The following is a 25724-nucleotide window of genomic DNA, read 5'->3' on the forward strand; positions in this document are numbered from 1 at the left end:
AGAGGGAAAAAGGATTACTTACAAAGGTTCAGGAAACAGAATGGCATCAAACTTCCCAATTGTCCTTTCTGGATGGAAAGGACAACAGAGCCGTGGTTTCAGAATTCTCAGGGAAATCATTATCTCACCTCAAATTTTACACCCAGCCATACCTAGGGTGAAGTCTGAGTAGGGAAAAAAAGACACAGTCGGACATGTAAAGTTTCAAACACAACATGCTTCCCAGAAGGCCACTCAGGGCGAATTCCCCAAGAAATGAAGGTGTGACCAAGAGAGAGAGAGAGATGTGGAATCCGAGGGAGAGGAGCCCCATCCCCTGAGGAAGTGAAGGAGATTCCCAAGATAATGGTCAAGAAAAATCCCAGGGTAACTCCAAAAAGCAGATCCAGAGAACACGGAACCAGCCTGAACCTGAGGACTGACGTGTTTGAGAAAAAAAGATGGCGGGGAAATGTCACCGTGACTGCACACACCGGCAGACACCAAGGGGAAACCCACCACCTGGCAGAGTTTAGAGATGGCTGGGTAACAGCTACACAGAAAAGTAAGCAAATGAATTAAAAAAAAAAAAAAGGCGATTACTAAAATATGAAGAAGGGAAAGTGGTGCGCAGGGAAGGAGACGTAACCAGAGTCCACCCTGTGGCTCAGCTCAGTGAGGCTGCCATAGCAAAGATGGCGTACAGATTAAACACTGACTCAGCCAAAATCGTCATTAGGAGGGTGGAAAGAAAGAAGCAGAGGGTCGTGCATTCGTGCGTTTGTGTGCACGTGGCCTTATTGGTTGGGGGAGAAGAGCTGGTAAGAGAGCTCAACAATCAGCTTCCACAGTCATCAGAGATGAAGTTAACTCTATCTACATCTGAAAACTAAAATCGAGAAACGTACTTTACCGAATTTGGGATGTCACCTATTTAAAAGGATCTCCATTAGTTTATGTACCTCTTAAAATTAAAAAAAAAAAAAAAAAAAAAAAAGCCAACTAAACTATGACACACAATCACTTGCAAGACCCAAAGAGTTCAGAGGTATTAAAATGGAAGGGAGGGAAGGAGTTATGGTTTAGAAATACAATGGTGTGTTCTGTGAGAATAGAGCTGAAAGGGGTGGTCTCTGTGGAAGAGGAATGCAGGCACGGAGAGGTGAGGAACATGGTTGCTACTTTTGTTGTAATCTTTGTTAAATTTTAAACCATATTATATATTATATATGTAACTTAATGGCTAATTAGGTTTTAAATAAAGAAGAGTCTGCATCAAAACTTCCCATTAAAAAAAAAAAGCTTTCACTTCTCCAGTGTTCATGATACAGCTTAAACGCTATTTAATGAAAACTACTTCGCATAAAAACATCTTGTGATTCTCATTATTTTACTATTCAAAATCATCTACAAATGGATGAGGAGAGCTATAAAATAATCTGAAACTGCTCGGAAGTTACTATCCTCACCTTCTGCCCTCTTCTGTAAAATGGAACAAAATCCAAAATATATCTTCTTATTTGCCTATTTCCTAGGTATTTGTTTGCTTGGGCTTCTGAGACGGTGGGTTCTCCTGCCTGATCCTTAGTTACAGAGCGAGCTCACTGCTTGCCACCTTCGCTTGGAAAAGCATCCATTTAGAAGTGACCCAAGAAGTGACACCAGTGCAAGAATGTGACCACAGGTCTTGGCTAATCAGGCACTTGCTCCTCTGCTTAGGAGGAACCAGAGTGATTTGGAGTGTGCACACAAAAAAACCTAATTTCTAAAAGAATACTTTATTCTTGTTCGACCTAAACTCTCTCCTGAGAAAAGATATTCATTCTGGCCTCCCCAAATACATTTTTAAAAACATGCCATTCTTCAGTTACCCATGGGTTTGGAAGTAGTTAGATCCAGGGTCGTCTTAAAAAGTGACAAGAGGGGTGCCTGGGTGGCTCAGTGGGTTAAGCCGCTGCCTTCAGCTCAGGTCATGATCTCAGGGTCCTGGGATTCGAGTCCCGCATCGGGCTCTCTGCTCAGCGGGGAGCCTGCTTCCTCCTCTCTCTCTCTGCCTGCCTCTCTGCCTACTTGTGATCTCTCTCTGTCAAATAAATAAATAAAATCTTTAAAAAAAAAAAAAGTGACAAGAGGGGCGCCTGGGTGGCTCAGTGGGTTAAGCCTCTGCCTTCACTCAGGTCATGATCTCGGGGTCCTGGGATCAAGCCCCACATCGGGCTCTCTGCTCAGCAGGGAGCTGCTTCCTCCTCTCTCTCTATGCCTGTCTCTCTGCCTATCTATGATCTCTGTCTGTCAAATAAATAAATAAAATATTAAAAAAAAAAGTGACAAGAGTCTGAACGTTGGGACAGAGTTTGGCCATGTCCTTGGCTGGAATGAGTCCACATTTGCTCACACTTAAACACACCAACACTCATGCAGGGAGACGGAAGGAGTCTGGAAGGTCTAGAACTTTACCCTACTTACAAGCATCCTCTTTAGCCTGCCACGATGTCAGAGATGTGGCAGAAGACACGAGACTCCCGGGTCAGAGACAAAGAATTGTATTGCTCACAGCAACAGCAGTAGCCAGAGTATCACCACAAGCACCCACTCCCCGGGATCCCATTCCCACAGACCAACGGGAAGGGAGACCCAGGTGATGCAAATAGTAGCTCACAATCCAGGGAAAGAACCCAATCTTTTTCCGAATATTTTTATTGTGCTAAAATACATGTAACATTTACAGTTTTGACTAGTTTCTTTTTTGTATTTATTCATTTATTTTAGGAGGAGGGAATGCATGTGTGCTAAGGTGGGAAGAGCAGACGGAGAGGGAGAGAGTCTTAAGCAGACTCCACAAGCCCGATGCAGGACTCAAACCCATGACCCTGAGGTATGACTGGAGCAAAAACCAAGAGTTGGACGCTTAACTGCACCACCCAGGCACCCCGTTTTGACCAGTTGTGAGCATACAGTTCAACGGCACCGTATCTTTTACAATGGATACTAACCCTGCCTGACCTGCAGCGCCGGAGGACATTGTCCTTACGATACGGGGCAATAAACAAAGCTGGCCTTTGCCCTATGCCAGGGGTTCTCATCCCAGTCCTGTTAACATTTTGGACTGGGTAATTTTTTGTTGGGAGGGCTTCCCTGGGCATTACGAGGCATTTAGCCGAAGCCCTGGCTACTTCCCACCAGATGCCAGGAGTACTCCCACAGGTCTAACAATCAAAAAAAGTCCCCAGAAATTGCCAAACCTCCCTCAGAGTTAAGACTGCCTCGAGCTTAGAGCGATTGTTTCAGAGGAAGTCACTGTGTCTGTCTTCCAAGCTTGTTCAAACATCGTTAAAAAGACAGTCCAAAAAAACAAAAAAAAAAAAGGGAGAGAGATAAAATAATCCAGAACAAAGGCGATCTGTCCCTCTGCTCATAAGATATGCAGAAACACAAGAGATCCACGGAGAATTGGCTCCTGGCAATATTTACTTCTAAAACTTGATCTGCTTTTCAGGCATCGATACACTACTTGGCCGATTACACATGGTATTTACACACACACACACACACACACACACACCCTTATCCATAGCCCTTTGACTAAAGCTATAACATGAACCATTTAGATGATAGGAGATCTGTCCAAAGAAATGAACTGTGTCGGCCCAAGAGGGAGTGTACGTCAGTGTAATTTACAGCTGAGCCAAGTTGTATGTGATGACTCCATTTCCTTGCCTATGCAGGGATTTTTTTTTCTTCCTTAAGCTAGTAATTGGCTTTTGGGGGTTTGGGTTTTTTTTTTTTTTTTTTTTTGTGTGTGTGTGTGTGTGTGTGTGTGTGTGTGTGTGTGTTGTGTGTTTGCATTAATACTCTTTCCCCAGATCACCCACACACTTGGAAACCGGAGAGACCTACTTTCAAACACAAACTCCTCTGTAGAATGGTACAACCTTGGACAAGCAAGTTCACCTACACGAGCTCACTTCCTTTCTCCATATGACGTGGGGCGGGGGGGGCGGTAAGACAATTACACGAGATGAAAGTGCCCAGTGCGGGGTGCCTGGCACTTGGTAGGTACTCAGTAAACAGCACCCACTGCTTCCTGGAGAACACAGTGGCAGGACATCCACAGAGTTGTTCTCAACGATCGCGGAGCTTTCCACTAACTTCTCCACACCCTCACTGGATGCTTCATAAGACCCGTAACACAGCTGCTGAGGATACGGCGTAGAAGGTCAGCAGGCCACAGAGAGAACGACCCTGAGACCGGACCCCATAAGCACCTCTCGCCAACCATGGCCACCAGCTAATTCCAGCTCGATTACTTATGGGGTCAAAGAAGAAAGGAATTCTGACCTTTTGTTATTGGGTTTTATTTCCTTCAAACTGACATCAGTGTGTTGACCTCGCCCAGCTTTCACGGGTCTGCTAACTCAGTGTCTCCGCAGACGCGCATTCTCATAAGTGACCCCTCTCTGGTCACGTGAGCAATGGAGCTCCGCAGACACCTACCCCGGTAGCATAAGAGACGATCCTTCCCTCTCTCGGCTCCCCTTCCTGTGACACCAAACTCACAAGCAAAGAAACACCTACCACAGATTCTGAAACCTGTGAAGTGATTAACAAAGAGACTTCATTTTTGGTTATCAGAGTCTGATTTTCCCTTGATCTGTGGCATTCTGGCTCTGGAATAAGTTCATTTTGTTTGGGGGCAGCTGTACAGACAGACAGTTACTCTCCTTTGTCTTCCACTGGAACATTTAATTACCGCATCACAGAAGACTTAAAATTCCATTTTCCCTCCACCAAAAAAAAAAAAAAAAATATATATATATATATACACACATATATAACCTATAACTGGAGTTTATGAAAAATTATTTGTTATAGCTAATCCTGGGTAATAAATTGGATTTTTTAAATCTGTGTGATTTTTAACACATGAGGCTTCCCATCAGGAAAGCGATGCTTATGGGAAATGCCTGTGGAATCATCAAGCAGCAGCCCCGCTGCTCCTCCGTGAAAACAAATACGACTGAGAAGTTCGTCTATGGAAACTGTAGGATTGAAATTCGCTTTCTGTAAAGGGAATATCACACAATAGTCAGAGGACAAGTGGCAATTCCTAGTGAATTCTCATTCCCTCGAGCCTGGGGTTACGATGTCCCCCTCCCCACCTCAATTCCAATCCTCCATCTAGAAATGTAAGAAATCCGGCTGAATTGTATTAAAAAGCCTAACTGACTTATTTCTTGCATCATTTAAACAACACGAACACTCCTTCATCCCTTCTACAAGCACATGCGTGCACACACACACACACACACACACACACACATACACGTGCGCGCGCACACGCTCACCCACTCTCATTCTCTGTCCTCCAAGTACCATGCTCTGTTGGCCTAAAAAGAAAATCAATACACACAGCAAACATGCGCGTTGTATTTGTATACGCAATTCTTTTATGAAAAATAAATTCCAACCACAATTTCAAGGACCTAAAGGAGAGAATATCACGGCGTTTAAAAAAAAAAGCGGGGGGGGGGGGGCGCCTGGGTGGCTCAGTGGGTTAAGCCTCTGCCTTCAGCTCATGTCATGATCTCAGGGTCCTGGGATTGAGCCCCGCATCGGGCTCTCTGCTCAGCGGGGAGCTTGTTTCCTCCTCTCTCTCTGCCTGCCTCTCTGCCTACTTATGATCTCTGTCTGTCAAATGGATAAATAAAATCTTTAAAAAAAAAAAAAAAAGCTTTTCTGAATGGAGGACTTTTTTTCTAGATAAAACTCCCAGCCAATATGCCAATATGCTTTTTCTGTATCAAACCTTCTCCCCCTTTCCATCTCACCCCAATCCACCTCCTTCGATGCTATTTATTAAAGTCACCTCATTTCCTGTGACTATAAAATAAAAATTTAAAAACAGCCCAAATGGCTCTTTGAAGGAATACTAGGAAGACCTAAGGGTGTGTCGTGGGTCATTGGACCGCCCAGCTCCTGAGACGGTCTAAGCACACGCTTAGGAACAGCCTGGAGCAGATAACCCAGAACTTGAAAGAAAAGAGTGGCCGTTTGGTTTGTACATGGGGACTACCTGGTCAACCGGGACCTCCACTTGCGTGTCTTCATCTTCCTGGACTTCTGCTGCGCCCCGAGTCTCAGACCTCTCTGCTCCAGCCTGGAAAACGCCTTCACCTGTCATTGGAGACAAATGCACAGCGAAAATCAAAATCCAATTGTGACATCATGTGGCTGCATGTTGAAACTGCAACCAAATACTAAGGAAGAGCAAGCTTTTAAAGATTTTTAAATTTATTTATTTGACAGAGATCACAAGTAGGTAGAGAGGCAGGCAGGGGTTGGGGCAGCGGGAAGCAGGCTCCCTACTGAGCAGGGAGCCCGATGTGGGGCTCGATCCCAGGACGCTGGGATTATGACCTGAGCCACCCTGATATTATGACCTGAACCACCCACTGAGCCACCCAGGTGCCCCGATAATGCTTTTTAATAGGTATTTTGCCTCCCTTTGTACTGACAGGGCTTTTGCAGGGTTTTTCCCCACCACCCTACACACACGTCTGCATTTTCACAGGGCAGAAGCCCGGAGGGGAGGACAAGTCTAACCCAACAGAGCAGGGCTGTGTCCCAGACTCATCCTCACCCCGGGGCTGCTGACCCAGCAACACAGCCCTGTACAGGTATCCAGACAGAAGGGACCTCACACCTGTTACCTGCTCCCCACTATTATCCCCAAAACTGAGATGATGTTTGGTGCCTGAAAATACTAGCTTTAGGGGTTCTCCTTTCCCAAGAGAATGCCATGAACTGAATATAGGGTGCTGGAATAATTCTATTTGGAACTGTATTGAAAAATATACATATTTCTTCCTGCAACAGAATCAGAGGGCTGACTCTGGGTCTCACACAAATCTATCTTGTAGTTTGCAGATGTCCACAGGATTTTCACAACCTAGGTCTCAAAAATTCTTACCCATAAAATGTAATCTAAATCTCTAAGGCTTTAGGTGAAGCTCCTGTGACTTGTCTTCCCATGGAAAGCAACAGTGGCTCTTTTCCGTACCCAGAGAAGTTTTCCTGTTTCCCCTCAGTCTCCGCTACTCCAGGCCAAGCCATCAAAGAGTCACAGAATAGTTCGTCATTCTATCGGCATGCCCCCAAAGAGGTTTAAGGTGTCATCCCTTCTCACAGATATTTCCTCTGCCCAATTTTTAAGGATCTCCACGGATGGAGAGCTCCCCTCCTTCCCTGGTAATCGATTACAGGACTCGCCCTGCCCTCTAGAAAATACAGTTTCATCTGTTATCTTAGAACCTCCTCTATTTCTCCGATGGGAGCTTGTTTCCCAGAGCACAATTATCTGACATGTCCCATAATAACATGTCATATTGTTAAAGTTATAAAGTCACTTGTTACTTATGGTTAAGTGGAAAACATTCCTTTACATTCCTGGAGGAGCGATCATACATACAGCACCAAGATACACACAAGACGCAGGCTGGTTGCTCAGGTTGCTGACCCAGCAATGAGTGTGTATTCAGGTTTCCCCCGGAGGAAATGCTGGAACAGGTGAGGGCTGGAGCAGAGTGCCGCGGGCGCTGAGAAGATCCAGCCGTGAAAAGGGAGGAAGGCGGGAGGAAATTCAACCAAACTCAAGCCCTTCTTGTTTCTCCTGGAGAAACCATTTTCCTTTTAATTACTTTTTTTTTTTTGTGACTTGACTGGATATTGGCTTCTCCACTCTCCTTTTTAAAGACCAGGGACAAGAGAGCTGCCCTCAAAGCTGATTCTACACGTTAGATTAATTCGCATGGATTAACTCATTTTGAGGATTATCTACAGCAATCATTGAATCCCAGACTCATTCTTCCCGTCATCCAACAAAGTCTTTCCACCCAATGATCCCTCCTTCCATCAGCTCTTGTATGCTTAAGCAACCCAGAGTAGTTTTTCATTCATTAGAGTTTCCTCAGTTAAATCATCGTCTTCGGTGTATATGAGAACTGAAAACATACATATATACAGGAATTCCTAGGAGATCATCACCAAATGAGGATGTCAGCATTCACAACTGTTTTGGATCATCACTAGCACTAATGCTCCCCAAAGACACGGCCCACACAGCAGAGCCAAGGATTACATCCTGCCTTGGTCTTGTCTTACTACTGAGGACGTGAATCCACAATGAAATCCCAGTTGGAACCTCAACATCAGAAGAAAGAATATAGAAAGCGAAATAGAGAATGTGCTGAGTCCTCATGGATGTAAGAAGAAATCCTCAGCCTTCTGCTCATGCACTCAACAAAGCCATCCTGGACCTAGCAGGAGTATGGGGCAGGCCACCTGGAGGGGCCAGGAAGATAGCTTGCAATTATTCTGTCGTAAAACAGGAAAAGCAGAAGTGAGTAAGCAAGTCTACAAAATTGGGAGTCAACAGAGATACAGTAAGCTCTTGGTCTCTCCATCAAACTCTGGAATTGGAACTCAAGAAAACAATGGCAGAAACGATGGAGATTCTGCCTTATTCACATGTAGAGTTCATAACCTTGAGAACGTGAACAGGCTGCACAGTTTATCAAGCGTTATCTCCGGTGTGGTAGTAAAAGGAAGATTAGGCATGTTTGACATTCATTGCTACCTTCTGGATCACCTTAGAAGACAGTAATCATACTCGCTCTCAAAATATCCTTTGAGTCAACCTTCAGGGAAAGGTGCTGTGCTCTAGTTATGACCTGAGTACACGATATTTTTGGATGACGTGTTGGCACCCAAGCGTTGCACCTGCTTTCAAAGGCACAACCGAGAGAAACCTACAGATCCGAAAGGAATATATTCTTAAACACTCACATCCAATGGAATGCTTAACTGTACCCAGCCAGAGCTACGAATGATTGCGGATGTGTTTTAGAATAAACATTTCACAGGAAAAGAAACATAAAATCAATAATAAAAAATAAAGTAAGATTGAAAGGAGACTGGAACGGAAAATGGCAGCCACGGGCTATAAAAGACAAAGAGACAAATCAACAAAACTCCACGTCGTGCACAGCGACACAGAAAACAGAGATAAACGTGTCTGTCTGTGGTGCCGCGCAAGGTCTCATTCATCAGCGAACGGAAACGCGAGCCATCTCCTTCAGCAGCACCGGGCAAGAGAGGAAGGTCAGAGGGGAATTCACAGGAATAAATGGTGGCCAAAAAAAAAAAAAAAAAAAAGGGAAGAAGCGCTAGGAAATTACTCTGTGATGGGAGAAAGCCTACTAGGATTTTAATGTTTACTACACATGTTATATAAAATTAAAAAAATATATATGAAGTTTTAGAGAAAAATAATTTTACACAATATGGGCTGATGATACATTGTTTATATAATACTTATGCATTGTAGAAAGCTTGGAAAATGAAGAAAACAAACAGCCTTCTAACCTCATGACTCAGAGATAACCCCCAATAATAATTTGACAACAGACTCTTCCTTTCTCTGTCCTTCTCTCTCTCTTAAACACACACACACACACACACACACACACACACCTCAAAGTGGGATCTTATTGTATATATAGTATTTAAGTGTTTTGTTTTTTTTTTTTACTTTAACTTCCTGAGCACGTCCCACATCATGAAACGTTATCTGAACACACAGTAAGTTGCTGGGTGTGGCGGTACCACATTGTAACTAATGGACAATATTAAACAATGAAACATTGTTTTTAAATGGTTAGGTAGACTTCATTCATTGGATTGAGGAGTCAATATGTATCAAGATCCACCGTACAAAAATCCCTGCGGGAGACCTGAAAGGGCTGCTTTTGACCAGCTTGGCAGGTTTGGGAAGCTCACAGACGGGGGACTACTTATCTTTCCCCATGCCTGCCCTGCCCCAGGGGAATAGGCGCGGCGCACCGCCCACACCAAGTCCTCAGTCCGTGCTCACTGGACTGTCCGGGGAAAGGCGCGTTCATGGTGTGCGGTCTTCCCAGCGCGTGGAGTCCTCCCTGCTCCGCGCCCCTCCCACCCGGGCACCAGGCCTGGGACTGCTCTTCCAAAGCTCCCCCTGCGCCTGCAGACTTCCCAGTTCTGGTACAACCTCCTCGGGTGTGATCGTCTCCTGTAAATCCCGGGTCTCTCCACTCAGTGTCTCGTTTTGGAGGAAACCTCACCCGTCCGTTTCTCTCCATCCTGTACCCACCACCTGCGTGGTTTCCATACCCGGGTGACGAGCCACTCCACACCGTGACCTGATACTTCCGCTTCTCAACGCCAGGGCCACGCCAGCTCCACGTTAGCACACGCCCCCCTCATCCTGGGCCGGCGGGTCCATCCAGCCCACCTGCAGAGTCCCCCCCTCCCCCCATCTCAGGCGTGCGTCCTTGACCTCCGGTTCACTGCTTTCATCCTCGCCCCACGCGGCTGCCTGCCGAAGTCCGAAGTCCGTCTGTCTGTCGACCAGTCGGGCTCTGGCTCTGCATTCCTCCGTTAAACGCTCGGTATTTTGGCACCACCAGCAGCTGCTGCTCCTCTGTCTCCCTGGACAGCCCAACCTCCTCTGTTCACGTTCTCAGTGCTGGGTACCCAGAGCTTGCTGTGGGTCTACTTCTCTCCTCGGACAGTCTCATGGAGATCATGGTTTGAACACCAGCCATATGCCAGTAACTCCTTAACCTAGATAAGCCTCTTCAGAAATCCCAAAAGTTACATATCCAATTGTCTAATTTGATAATTTCCCTTTGATATCAAATGGGCATCTCAACCTTAATGTGGTCAAACCAGAACTCTGGTCCCCCCCCCCCCCCCCCCAGCCAGCCCCGGCCCCGCTGCTCACCATCTCTCTTCCCTGCCCCAGGAAGTGGCAGCACCACTTAACCCCCAAATCTGGGAATTACCCTCACGTCCATATTGCTCTCACTCCTCGTATCCATCCCACTGTTGTCTCGTGGATTCAATCTCCTTCCAAATATATCCCAAATCTGTGAATATTATTTCCATCTCCACCATCAACTTGGTCTAAAAACTAGTTAGAAACTCTCTCATGTTTTCCCCTCATGCAAAGAACCTAAGTTCTCCACCATGGCTTCCCAGGGTGAGATCAGGCACTGACCTCCCTCGAGACACACACCCCATACCACCTTGACTTTGCCCATTCCACTCCAGCCACATTTCTTTTTCCCCCCAGAAAACTCATCCCCGCCTTTGTACTTCCTATGCCCTCTGCCTGGAAAATTCTTCCCCTGTTTCACGTGAGTGGCTGTCCCTTGCCATTCGGATCTCAGAAACCCACCTTCCTCCCTATTTTAGTAGCCACCAAGTCATTCGTATTTCTTGTGTTAGTCCTCTGCCTAGCATTTACTGCGAGCTGACACTTTTCCTATTTATTCCGTGTTTCTGTATTCGTCAGCCTCCACCAAATCTAAGCTCCACGAGCGCACACAGACATCCGTACTGTTCAGTGATGATCCCCAGTAATAGAGCCCGGCACGAAGGTGTTCAGAAGGTGTTTGTTGAGAGAATGAAGAGCAGATGCTCAAAAAGATTTGCTGCACAGAGATGAAATGATGAAATGTACGGAGCATGCCATTTCCAAGCCACTAGCCAGCCCACTAGTTCTTCGTGCTGTTACGGGGTTGATGCCCCCTTTGGCCATACGAAGCGGTACAGCCTTCGGGTGAGGAGGAGCAGCGGGAGGTTGAAAAGAAAGAAGGCTGCATACAACCTACACTGGGATCGACTGTGTATGCTGTACGTGGTAGCTAAAAGAACAGCCCCCCAAAGATGTCCAGGTCCTAATCCTCAGAAACTGTGACGACGTCACATTGATAGGAGAGAGGAATTAAGGTTGAAGATGGAATTACCATTGTTAATCAGCTGACCCTGAGATGGGGAGTGGATCCTGGACTATTCTCCTGGACCCAGTGTAATTACACAGGTCCTCATAAATGAAAGAGACAGGCAGGAGAATCAGGGTCCCGGGGATATGGTGTGAGAAAGACTTGCCTGGTCATTGCCGGCCTTGAAGATGAAGGGGACCATAATACAACCTTTGAAAACTCAAAAAGGAAGGAGGTGAGTTTCCCCCCTTAGAGACTCAAGAAGAAACAAAGTTCTGCCAACGCTCCGCGTATAAGCCAGTGAGGACCATTCTGGAATTCTGACCTCCAGGACCACAGCATAATGAATTTGTATGTTGTGCTCAGCCACCCAGTTTGTGATAAGTTGTTACAGCAGCAACGGGACACTAATACACCATGTGTCTAAAGATCATGGTCGAGAGAGAACATCAGGGTGGTCCCCACGGCCTATCCCCTTTCTGATTCCTGCAGGTCCCCTTCCAGACTGGGGCCACAGGCTCCGACACCATCCGTCCCTTCTGCCTTTCAGGCGCTGGTCTGAAAAGCCCTTGCAAGTCCACTAGCTTTTGCTTTCATCCTCTGTTAATACTTGTCCTTCACACTCCCCTACAAGGTGCAGAAACCAACCACTACCGCCCCCAGACACCCCCCTCTAGGTCAGCAGGACAGAGATTCCATTATTTGAAAGTCTCCCCTACCCCCAAAACCTTTATAATAAAAGTAATAAAAGCCATTTGCTAACAAACTCAAGAGCGGGGATAAATTCGATCCACAATCCTGCTCTCGTTCAATTACTCTACGAAGGCTCCAATTCCATGCTTGGATGCACAGACACCCAAACGCAGCGCTAATCTTCCTCCTCTGACTCGCGAGTCGGCGTTTTAGTGTCTATTACGCCGTAAAGCAACAGCAAACATGCTAGTAAAAATAAAAATGCTCCTCAATTATTTTTCATTTATCCCTTATGAATTTTATTGCCTAAAAAAAAATGAAAGCCGAGCTTTGGAGGTGGAGTCCTCACAGCATTACCGCGGGGTTCCCATTAATAGGAATCTGTTTCCCAGAGAAAGGGAACACAGACGCTCGTGCGGGGTTAGCCTCTGCAGCTCGAGGGGCCGCAATGGAAGGGTTCCCGGTCTCGGGGCATCCAGAGCTCCATCTGGTGATGTCACAGGACTCGGACATTCTCGAGTAGCAGAAGTTACTAGATGGTGAATGACAGGTGCACGCAACGGGTGACAGTCTTAAAGCCCAGCCACCTTGTTGAAAGCAAACCTCCTCTCTACAGTTACTCACAGTCGTTTTTAGATAGTTTTGTAAACTGTATTTTGATGAGCTCTGTGTCTGAAATCGATGGGAACTTATCAGGACAAATAAGAAGAAAAATCACAGTCTGGTGCCCGGTTCTGAGGGCTCCCTGGGAATATGAGATACCTAGTCAGCGGAAGCCCTACACGTCAGCAAGAAAAGTTTAATGTGCCTGATGTGCCAGTCAACATTGTACTAGGATTTAGTACTGAGATGGCCTCATAAAGAAATGTTAAATTAGAAACAAGATATTGATTTTAAAAGGTAGCTCATAAACCCAGTAGAGAAAAAAATGTGGGGAAACAAGGCGTCTGTAGCTCTCAGTGTATAAAGTGATATTCTAAGAAAAAAAATATATATATATATAGGCCTATTTACCAAAAAAAAACCAACAAAAAACAAAACACTATGTACCTTTTCTGTACGTCATATCAGCCACCAGAGACAGAATTGAAATTAAAATGGGTAAGAAGGGGTCATAAAAATTATTTTCATTAGCTAATGTTAATGGGAATACATTTGCATGTGAAATATGTTCAATTTCTAATATGTAACTCTCCGTAGATACAGATGACCGTCATCGTATCTTACTGAACTTCAAGGCTGACCCAGAGAGAGGCAGCCCCCGCACCGTTCAGCAGGCGGCACGGCGGGGCGGATGAAGGTGTCCGCGTGTCATGACACTTCTTGTGAGAGGACACCAGCCGGCCCTCCTCGATCCTTGTAACGACTCACCCCACAGCCTCCTCGCACCACTCCTGTGCGCTGACGGGTCATATCGGGAGGAGGGATCCCAGCACGTGACAGCAAGCGTTCTGAGCGTGTCGGAGGCCGTGCGGAAATAGAACCCGAATGTTTTCTAATCACTCATCTTCCCCATCTGTCTCGTTATGTCCCACGGACCCAAATGGAAACTCCCTACAGGAACAGGAATATCACAAGCGACATCTTTCTTCGGCAATTCAGAACATGACAGGAAAACAACTTTACCCGAGTGCTTCCATCGGCTGAGTGTTCCCGACCACAGTTGAAGAAATGTGGCTTCTTTCTACTCCCTGACCCCACTGCAGGGGATTAAATCTCACCGGTGACACAACTGAGGTCTAAGTGTGACTGTGAAGCCTGCATAGACTTGACCTCACTGCCATTGCACTTTAAAGGGGTGCAACAAAGTTTGCCTAGTGTAGACAGAACACGGGCAGTTTCGGTCTTATCCCTGCCTTCCTTTTCTAATCTTTTTTAAGATACAGATGTTTTCTGATTTGTATCCAAATCAGAACTATTCCGAGGACAAAGAACAAAACACACATTCACAATATGTAGAGTTCATGACTCAACCATTTTACAACCTATGTAGGTTTTGCCATAATTTCTAAAGTCTGTATCCCATACACAGGACTAAGAATAAGAAAGTAGCTCCGCATAGGTTTGCCTAAGTCAACAAGAATGTGTGGCTTTACGTTTTTGTTCCTAATTTCGTTACCTTATAAAAATTCCCCTGCAAATTAGTTTTAGTTTACCAGAATAATTGAATTGTTCCTTCTTATACCTCAGGGACTTGGAGTTCCTTAATAAGTGGCCTAAAATCCCCAGTTCCTGTTTTTAATTCTGGCTGGCCCAACGACCTTCAAACAACCTTGCGTGTTCATCTGTAACAGAGCCAGCCCTCCTCAAACTACTTCTCTGCTCTAGGAATTTTCTCTTGGTAACAAACAAAGTACTTGCATGTAATAGAAGTACATGGTTCGATTAAATTCCTCAACTTTCTGTTCATTCATTCATTCATTCACTCATTATGCCAGTGTCTCCTGAGCCGCCTCGTGCTCAGACACATGCTGGACACCAGCCATAGAAAGAAGAACAAGATGCTTTCCATCTGCAGGGGAATCGGAGAACATCAAGGGCCCGAGCAAGTGTAGCAAGTGCTGCACCAGCTGTCTGGCGAGAGGGCACAGAAGCAGGAAAGCGGAGTGGAAAGGGGGCCAGTCAAAGCTTCTGACAGACGGAAGCTACAAATCCAAGGATGGACAGAACTCGACCCTAAGGAGCAGAGCACGGCCATCCAGACGGAAAGATCACTGTGTGCAAAGCCTGAGAGGCGGGGACTGCAGTCAGATGGGCTGCAGGGCAGGGGAGGTGGGGAAGGAATCCGAAAACCTTATCTGATAGAACAAGACTCTGAACTTGATCTCACAGATGATGAAGAGCAACCGAGGGGCCAGGGGTAGGGGACCGTCCTGGAGGAGGGCAGTCCCGGATGGAAGGGGGTGGGGACTCCTGGCAGGGTGTGTGCCCAGAGGGGGACAGATGGAAGGTACTAGTCCAGGCATTCGGGCACAATACTGCCCCGTGGGAGTGATCGGGTCAGAGAGAGAAGACTGGCTGAGACCGTAGGAAGGAAAAGTCTGGAATGTGGTTCAGACGGAAGCAGTAAGAGGCTGGTAGCCTGGCGGGTTCCAAGGATGGGAAGGGAACTAAAGCATGGAAGGACGGGTCCCCCGCATCTGTGGGGACAGCGGGACAGGCGCTGCTCTGGGGCACTGTGGTCTGCATGAGACTTGTAGCTCCCGCATGACGGCAGTGGCAGCAGGATGGGCGGAGGCGGCAGGAGGGACACGAAGCTGTACTCACAGGACTCCGTGACCCCCGGATGGGGGAGGGGCGAGGTGAAAGAGTCATAGGGGACTCTCGGGTTTCCCGCCGGGGTGTCCACGGGGTTAGTAGAGCTATTTACCAAGATGAGGCTTGTAAGAAGGGAGACGATGAGTTCTGAGTCGGATGTCCCGGTTAGAGTCCCCTGTGACCTGTGCATCTTGACAGATGGTTGGAAATACAGACCTATTGACTAGGATAATGTTTTAGGATGAAGGTACAGATTTGCGTAAAGAAAGTCATCGATCTGAACAACAACTTGCAACGAGAACAGAAGATGACTGGAGAGGAAATTCTAGGAAACAATGTTTAAGGGACGGGCAGAAGAGGAACCCACGAGGAGAAAACAAATAACGACCGCTGTGAGAAAACAATCAGAGTGCGAGCTGCCCAGGAAGCCCAGGGGAAAGTGAAGGCGATGACAAAGGAGCAATCGGTATTAACAAGTGTCCTCCAGGGGCCCCTGGGTCCCTCAGTGGGTTAGGCAGCTACCTTTGGCTCGGGTCATGATCTCAAGGTCCTGGGATCAAGCACCGCATCCAGCTCTCTGCTCAGCGAGGAGCCTGTTTCTGTCTTTCCCTCTGCCTCTCCCCCCGCTTGTGCTCTCTCTCTCTCAGATCACTAAATAAAATCTTTTAAAAAATTAAAATTAAAATTAAAAGTGCCCTCCAGGTTGGTATCCCAGTGATCTGGTCAAAGAGGTGAGAGCAAGCTCCTCACGCACGGCAATCAGGGTATCCTGGGGTGTGGTTTGAAACGGGGTGAGGAAGTGAAGAGTCAGTGGGGGTCACTCTTTCAAGACAATTTGTTGTGAAGCAGAGGAGACTTGTAATACTGAACTCAGAGGCCTGAAGCCACGGAGGTAGGGAGGGCTGAACTGGGGTCAAATCCCACCTTTTCTACCTCCTGGCTTCCGGTGAATACGTCACAGATGTCCGCACTATCACTCACGTCGCCCAGGCACAGGCATGTCCAGTGAAATCCAAGCCTTGCTGCAAAAACTCAAACAGTTCCCCCAGCCACCTGTGACCGAGCCAAACCAAAGGAAACCATCTTCCTCTTGATAACACAAACGTAAGTAGAACTGTATGTCATGAAAATACCAATCATCATGCTATGCAGACATGTAGTGGGGCTTAAACCTCAGCTACAATGTCTACATGGTAATCTGTGTGCAGGGGGTTGGGGAGGCCAGCACCTGTCCCAGGAAACAAGGCACCTTCAGTCTGTATGCCTAACTGATGCAGTCTTTAACAATCATCTCAGAGAAATAAAAGACTGCTTAGCTCCAGAAAACTACAGGAATCTCAAAACCCAAAGACTGGGGGGGAGGGGGAACAGGATTTAAAATTTTCAAAAGCTATATGTAGTCAGTAAAAATTAAGATGGAAGACTGAAATACTTCTGTAAATATTTGTTCCCAAATTACATACACGGCATATACTTATGGGATTAAACACCTAGCTCAAACATGAAAATAAAGAGAGACTAACTGTGCATTTTCCAAAGTTGGTTATTAATCCTGATTATTATGAAATTACTCCTTTGAGACTCTAAGCCTCCAATGTTCGCTTTCAACAACCAGCAATGATATGCTTTAAAACACCACACTCAACAACGCCGGTACTAATGGAAGAATAAAGCCAGGATCGCCACTTTTATAATGAGTCTGATTCTGAAACAGGTGCTGGAGAGTCTACGAGCTGTGGTCCTCGATCAGGGTAGAGGGACACACGGGGCAAGTGTGCAAATTGGGGCAAACCAGTCATTCTGAATAAAAGGATGGGATAATTTTTCATCTCATCTGTTTGGTGAAGGTAAGACGCCTGAACTGTTTGTTAAATCTGAGTGAGAGAGTCTTAATTTAACCATTTTGGCATTTTACATACAGCATGCTTCTATCTGCTCGAGACAAAGCAGGATCTTTCGCATGCGTACCATTGCGGGTGTTTATATTTGCTCCACAGATGATAAATTTTTGTCAGAATTGATGCCCCGCCGATGATGTAGCTTTACTTTGGTTAACATGCCATGGGAAGTCACAATATACTCAATTCAGCGCTATCTCTATGCACTCCGTGATTCAAGGAGCTGCCGCCAATAAGTAGCCAAAAAACAAATCCTTGCCCAAGACATTCTTCTCTGCAGTATCCACCATGTTCCAAATTTTGTTTAAAGCCGCCTAAGGGTTGGGGCACCTGAGTGCCTCAGTGGGTTAAAGCCTCTGCTTTCGGCTCAGGTCATGATCCCAGGGTCCTAGGATCAAGCCCCGCATCAGATCAGGCTCTCTGCTCAGCAGAGTACCTGCTTCCTCCTCTCTCTCTGCCTGCCTCTCTGCCTACTTGTGATCTCTCTCTGTCAAATAAATAAATAAAATCTTTAAAGCCGCCTAAGGTAAATCCACTCAAGTGAGCCTACTGAATTCCATCGTAGGATGACTCGACAACCACACGTACAACTGACACCGCACTTTGATGCAGACATGGACATAGATATTCAGCGAGTGATACGGACATTCAGATATAAAGCAACTACATACTGAGTACAAAATTTGAGGGAATCAAGGGAACAAAAATGTCAAACCATCAATGGGAAAAGTGATCCTAATAGCTTCGGTTAATGAGGGGAAATACCCAGGTTAGCTATAAAGTAGGACTCTGTGTTCCAAAAAGCTTAAGGAAGGAAACAGGTCAAAACAAATCAGTCTCACTTCGCTTGCTTAGACTTAATGTTTCTCCAACCACACAGGCTGACCAGACACCCTCTGGATTCTCCACTCTTTCTCTAGTGTTCAGACTCGGAGGTTCAGTCTATATTACGACAAAAATCTGAGGAAGCTATACTTTTGCAAAGATAGAAAACATTGTTCTCTAGCATTTTTGCCTGTGATTGAAGTTCATCGCCTAACAGTTTCCTTCCAAAGGAAAGAAATTCTTAAATTCTACAAAGGCAGAATTCTGGATCCTAAAGCTCGGGGAATGGATATTCCTTTCAGATATCCTTGCTGCTTTCTTCATTGATCATGGAGAAACACCAATAACCTACTTGTGGGATTTCTTTTTGTTTCATTTTGGAGAGAGAGAGCACGTGCATGTGTGCATGAGCACGGGAAGGAGGGACAGACAGACTCAGAATCTTACGCAGACTCCACACCCACTGTGGAGCCCAACACGGGTCTTGAACTCACAACCCTGAGGTCCTGATCTGGGCCGAAATCAAGACTCAGATGCTTTTTTTTTTTTTAAAGATTTTATTTATTATTTTATTTGACAGAGAGAAATCACAAGTAGGCAGAGAGGCAGGCAGAGAGAGAGAGAGAGGAGGAAGCAGGCTCCCTGCTGAGCAGAGAGCCCGATGCGGGACTCGATCCCAGGACCCTGAGATCATGACCTGAGCCGAAGGCAGCGGCTTAACCACTGAGCCACCCAGGCACCCCAAGACTCAGATGCTTAACCGACTGAGCCACCCAGGTGCTTCCCCGATAATCTACTTCTTTTAATCTTGGGGAGGGGGGATCAGAAATAAAGTAATCTTTCTTTGGCTCTTTCATTAACCTGTAATTTTTAAGAATTCCCGTTGCATTAAGTGGGTAAGAATTAACTTTCGCTTCATTACATAATATTTTCGCATACATGCAGTGAAGATAAAACACAAAGATTTGTTAACCTAAGAAAATGTCTATTTTAGAATAGGGTGGAAATGCTTATTATCTGGTCAGGAAACATTTTTTTTTCTTCAGCATTTACCTGAAACAAGGCAATAATAAGTGATAATATTAATAATGATGATTAGCTAATAGTTAACAGATGCTTATTATATGACAGGCACAGTTCTGAGCACCTGACACATGAAACTCATTCGCTGCCCAAAACAATTTTATGAAGTAACTAGACTTCATGAAGTAACTGCTGACACGACCTGCGTTTTATGTACAGACAACGAAGGTACACGAAAGTTCCCCAGGGGCAAGTGTCAGAAGCAAGATTCAGATACAGCGACTGAAACTAGATGGCTTGAGCGTGGTTTTGTTTTGTTTTGTTTCCCTTGTCATAGCACATACCCTCCCCAATGTCCATCACCCAGCTGGCCGTGCTTTTAATGCAGGCTTTCTGAGGTGCCAGTCCTGACCATTAGTGGATCGTGACATCAGTTTAATGAGACGCCAGTAGTGGTTTTCAAGCAAAACAGAAGAAACCAGAAAATGGATTTTGACCCCAGGGTCAGCTTCATGGGTATGGGGTAGGGGGTGAAGACCGTGCCAGAGAGAACACTCCACTTAGCTTAATGCTCTGCTGGCACCATCTTGAAATTCTTTTTCTTTTTTTTTTTTTTTTTTAAGATTCTTATTTATTTGACAGAGAAAGAGTGCACACAGGCAGGGGGAGCAGCAGAGGGAGAGGGAGCAGCAGACTCCCTGCTGAGTGGGGAGCCCAATGCGGGACTTGATCCCAGGACCCTGAGATCATGACCTGAGCCGAAGGCAGACGCTCAACTGACTGAGCCCCCACCCCCCAGGCATCCCACCACCTTGAAATTCTTAATAATTTTATCTTTGAAGCTGCGTTTCGTAAGGGAAATCCGGTGAGACAACAGAGCATGTCTGTGAGGAGAGGAGACACAGACAACACATGTGCCTGTGGTTGTTGGCCACCCTGGTCACCTACGGGGTCTGCTGTGTCCCCCGCCCTCCAGCACCATGAGCATGGAGCTCAGGTGCAGCCTCACGGCGGGGGCGTCTATCTGTTGAGACTCAAAGTGAGTACCAGGAAAGAGTGTTGTGTCTGCATTGGAGCCAGGGGCTATGGGGTCACTGACGGCCCCTCGAGGCCACCTGTGCCACTAACACCAGAACTTGCTTCCAAGGAGGAAAGAATCCAGTGGTGCTCTAGGAAATCCTAAAGAGCAAGGGTACTTCTGGCTCGAGTGGCCTCCCTGGAGAAGTCAAGTGCTTCTGGAAACAATGACATGGCCTGGAAGGGAAACAGGGGTGACCCTTGGCCTCGTCCCTTCTCAGTCCTTCCTCGCTCACCAGCAGGCCATCGGGCGGGAGGGCGGACAGAACGTGTGCACATGAGGAAGTGTGGAGGGCTGCTGAGTAGGTGGTGACAGAGGAGTCCCAGTCGTCTGGTGAGGGCGGAGGCACGCGCAGGTATGAGCTAAGAGACGCCAACTGTGTCCTTGCGACCATGCGTGCGAGGGAAACGCTCGTACATCTCGCGTGTGAAATCGGCATTGCACGATCGAAAGACGAGGGGCAAAGTTCATCCTTGTCAACATTTTTTTTTAAGATTTTATTTATTTATTTGACAGACAGAGACCACAAGTAGGCATAGAGGCAGGCAGAGAGAGAGGAGGAAGCAGGCTCCCTGCTGAGCAGAGAGCCCGATGTGGGGCTCGATCCCAGGATCGAGCCGAAAGCAGAGGCCTTAAACCACTGAGCCACCCAGGCGCCCCCTCGTCAACATTTTTAATTTAATTTTAACTTCTTTAGAATGAAAGTAACAGCAAATAAAAAAAGACCACGGAGGAAGAGAAGGGGTATGGAAGCAAGGGGAGGGTATATGTTTAAGGATGTCGAATAGCACTTTCCTCCCGCTTTCTGAACAAAGGGCGCCGCTTGTCCATGTGGTTCACTGGACCTTGCAAATTGCGTAGACAGACCAGCAGTCCCCACAGTGACTACCGCTCCGCACACCTTTACTTCATGATACAAATGTTCAGAAGCCCACGTGTATGTACATGACATTGTATGTTTTTTTTTCACACTGCAGGTCACAGAAAATTTAAATAGCCCTTCACTACACTGGAGAGAATAAAAGGCAATACGGACCCTCTCTCCTTGCCACGCTGAAAGATGAGCCACTCCTTCAGGACAACACACTTCTGGCAGTCCTGCTCCCCGCTATGTTCTAAAAGATCACCCTAATCCGGCCCAGCTTAGACCCTCCAAATAGCACGTCCCACGGCTCTGCCACCACGCCCTTCACCCCAACCCCCAGAGCAAACCCAGTGGCCCTGGGCCCCCCCTCCTCACCTCCCTGTCCCGCTTCGAGTGGGCCACCTCCCCCTTAGCTCCGCACCTGTACTCACACCATCTCCCAACGGCCACCCGGCCCATCTGTTCTGCCCTTCAGGAAGCAACTCAAGGGCCACCTCCCGGAAGGCTTCCATCTCTCTGAACTTTCCACACCTCCACTCCCTACCCTAACAGTTCCACGTGGTAGACAGTTAGACAGTTAGACACTGTCACACAGAGGATATGAGACTGTTTCAACTCACTTCATGTCTCCCAACGCCCCTAACGTACGACACGGTTGGGCGACACACAGCGCTCGCTCTGGAGCCGGGACGGGGGAAGGGAGCTCATGTTCCTGGAAAGCCTAGAATGAACACAGGAACATTCCTCATAACCGCCCTGTGAAGGAGGTACTTTTATTCCACTTTATGGACCAGGAACCTGAGGTTTCAATAACTTGCCCAACGTTGCACAGAGCCAGACCCAAGGCCCAGGGGTCCCCCACCACAGTGCCTTTTACAGGATACCCACCTTGGAAGACGCGGCCCCACCACGAGGGTTGGCGCCTGAAAATAACACACCCAGACAGATGTCTGAACAGTCACAAGGGAGAGCTGTTTTACTTCTGAAGTTCCAGGCTGCCCTCTAAGTTACGGACGAGGAGAAGTAAACTCAAAAGTGAAGAATGGAGATCGAAGGCCAGGGTGGGGAAGACGGAGAAGGGGAGTAGTTTCGAGATCATTTTGGGAAAACAAATGAGAAAGAGAAAGAACACTCTTGAGAAGAAATCAAAACTGGAGGGAAGTTTAGGAAATGAAACTTTGCGGGAGCAACAGAGAAGAGAGAGGCATCAATTTAAAAACGTTGGCAGGACACCTGGGTAGCTCAGTCAGTTAAGTGCCCAGCTCTCTGTCTCAGCTCAGGTCTTGATCTCAGGGTTGTGAGTTCAAGCTCAGCAGCCCCTCTCTCCCCTCTCTGGGCCCCACACTGGGCATAGATTTCTCTCTGTCATAAAAAATTTTAAAAAAAATTATTTTAAAAAAAAAAAAAAAAAAACCTGGGTGGCTCGTTGGGTTAAAGCCTCTGGGTAGCTCAGGTCATGGTCCCAGCTCCTGGGTCTCGAGCCCCGCTCGGGCTCTCTGATCTCAGGGAGCCTGTTCCTTCTCTCTCAAGCCCCAGCCCCAGTCCCACTCTGGCCTGCTTGTGATGGGCATAGAATAAATAAATAAAATCTTAAAAAAAAAATTATTTTTTAATGTTGGCAACTCAGGCATAGACTTCAAAGAATGAGTCTTTTTTATTTAATGACTGTATTTATTTGAGAGAGAGTAAAAGAGAGACAATAAGGAGAGAAGCAGACTCCCCACTGAGCAGAAAGCTTGACTTGGGGCTCGATCCCAGGACCCCCGGATCATGACCTGAGCTGAAGGCAGACGCTTAACCAATGGAGCCACCCAGGTGCCCCTCGAAGTATAAGTTTGAGTCTGTGTGTGCCCTGGAGGGAGTTTGGAGAAAGAAAGAAATTTCATCTGCTTTTGGCTTCATGGAGGAATAGCTAAAGAGTCCATGGTGAGCTCTTCCTTAAAAATCCTAACCTGTGATTGAACCCCCTAACCATCATTCAGGATAATTCTTCTTCCATGTGAAGTAAAACTGCATCTTGTCCTGACTTCGAATTTAACTGTTGGAACCCGTCCATCAAAGGCGTGATGGCCAAAACCTGTATCAGAACTGCCGGCGGCGAGAACACCGTTAGCGGGAGATGAGTGTAACCGGCAGTGATACCCGAGTGAGAACATCCGAAACAATTTCCTTCCCAGCTCCACAGCGAGAGGCGAGGGCTTTCACTTCAGAGGAAAGAAACTCTGAAAAACCATCTGTTTCCCTTTGACGTTCCTAAGCTGATATATATTTCCTTTTTCATTGAGAGGAGGGTTAGGAAAAAAAGGCGGGAGGAACGAGCTATTCTCCAGATAGAACGGGGTACCTGTCAGTGGCAAAGTAAAGCAGACGAGAGAAAAACAATCAAAATACTGAACACCGCTTCCAACAGTGAAGTCATAAAGCTCCATCATCATCAAAACTTATTTCTATTTTCAATCACATTCACGTCTTGGAATATATTTTCCTTTTCGGGGACAAAACTGAACTTTTATGGGGAAGAAAAAAGGTAATGCGGCAAGTGTGTATTTTCGTTGGCGTACTATGTATGAATTTTTTAAAAAAAAATCAATATATTCCTTTTCAAAAAGTCAGCGGCCAGATAAGCTGACCGCATATTAATGAATCCCACAGCTGGGTTTAAATGGAATCTAGCAAACCTCTACTAGAAAGCATTCAGAAAAAAGCTTTTCAATAAAGAGGGAGCTCCTCATATCGAAACTGGGTCTAACTGGATGGACTGTCCTGAATTCTTCTCTGAAAAGTTCAACAGGCCAACCTTACAGTCAAGTGTACTCCGTGTTGTTTGTAAATACAATCTAGGAGGCCTATTTTAAAGCCAGAAGAGGAAGCCGCATGCTGGGGTCACGGCCGCGAGGGACCCGGGCAGATGAGCCCTGGGGCTCGCGCTCAGCTCGGCACGCCCTCCCCTTCCCAGCTTAGGTCCCTTACAAAGCTAATGCAGGTCGTAGCAATCTTACTTTAACTCGGGAAAGGTTGCTGAATTGTCAGACCGTACCTGCTGGCAAATTAAGAACAAAGACACACACATTTACACTAAATAAACTATGCAAATCTTTTGCACGTCTGACATACTTCCCGGGATTTATTAACTTGCAAGAGGAAGCTATAAATTGCCCCGCCCAGGGGCCGTGCCAAGCAGGCTTCTTCACAAACTGTCCTGTGCCTGAGGATTCGTGGCCAACGGGACGGGCCAAACGCGCTGATGTAGCGGTCGCTCCGCGCTCCCCAAGAAAGGCAAAACGGACAGAGAGAAAACCGTTTCGGACAGCTGGCCATCAGAAAGAGTTCCAGAGTGAAAACTGTTCCTAGACATCACCGTACAGAACTTTCCCACCAGTGGAACATAAAAGTGAGAACTGGCTTTTGTGGGACACATCACATGACCTTGCCACTGCCCCTGACCTTTGCCTGCGCACAGAGGATTGGGACAATGTGGATCATCAGCAGATGTGCCCACAGCACGCAGATTCCCACCAATGCCCTCAGGAAAGAGGAGAAGCGTGTGGGAAGGAGAGACCAAACGGCGGGTGCTCCGGCAGTCTAATGGACAACGGTGTGGCGGGGTGTGGGTCACCAAGCCTCGAGCCATCAAACACCCACGGAGAAGGGCAAGGAGGAAAAGGTGTTGAAGCTGGTGGGAAAGAAAGAGCAGCAGGTCCAAGGCCATGTGAGGGACGGAGCCCAGTGGCCCAGGGTCAAGGAGCTGTGCAGGGTGGCCTGGGGGACCAAGGGGCACGGGGAGAGAGAAATCCTGCAGGGACAGCTGAAGCCCACTGCGGAAGGAGTTCTGTAAGCCAGTCCCGGAAAGGGGGGTCTTTGGCAGGGTTTTGAGCAGAGGAGGAAGGTTCCAAGGTCTGAGCTTTAGATAAAGCACTCCGGCAGCAGGTGAGGGGTGCACTGCATGCCGGGGGACAGGGGAAGCAGGAGGGTCCCGGGGGGATCACAGCCTGTCCACTGGGATGTCAGGGGACAAACGCAGAGACTCGAATGTTGAAGGGGAGGTAGGTAAGTTAGAGGAGTCAACGAAGAAGTGGAAAGAGAGAGAGGCAGGAGGAGAACCAAAGAGGGCTGTCAAAGTCAGAGACGGCTTTAAAAAAGAAAAGAGTGATTGGAAGACTTAAAGAGCACTTCACGGGGCTGGGCTGGCTCTGTGACAGGCACTCCGCATGCATGAGCGCAGTTAACATGAGGCTGTGATTGCATGAGGCTGTGATCGCGGCGTTCCTATTGTCATCTCATGC

At 47.0% G+C, this 25724-nt stretch overlaps 1 protein-coding gene across 2 annotated transcripts in view; it reads right to left on the reverse strand.

The window, feature by feature from the left end:
- DCDC2 (doublecortin domain containing 2) overlaps positions 1–25724 on the reverse strand; it is a 132103-nt gene that overhangs the window by 15287 nt on the left and 91092 nt on the right. For both annotated transcript variants that reach the window (XM_045085096.1, XM_045085097.1), the window contains exon 9: positions 6053–6153. In XM_045085096.1, the coding sequence (XP_044941031.1) occupies positions 6053–6153 (101 nt within the window). The remainder of the gene's footprint in view (positions 1–6052; positions 6154–25724) is intronic.

The sequence above is a fragment of the Mustela putorius genome, unplaced genomic scaffold (genome assembly GCF_011764305.1).
Source record: "Mustela putorius furo isolate JIRA1106 unplaced genomic scaffold, ASM1176430v1.1 tig00000831_pilon_pilon_pilon, whole genome shotgun sequence".
Taxonomy (NCBI): Eukaryota; Metazoa; Chordata; class Mammalia; order Carnivora; family Mustelidae; genus Mustela; species Mustela putorius.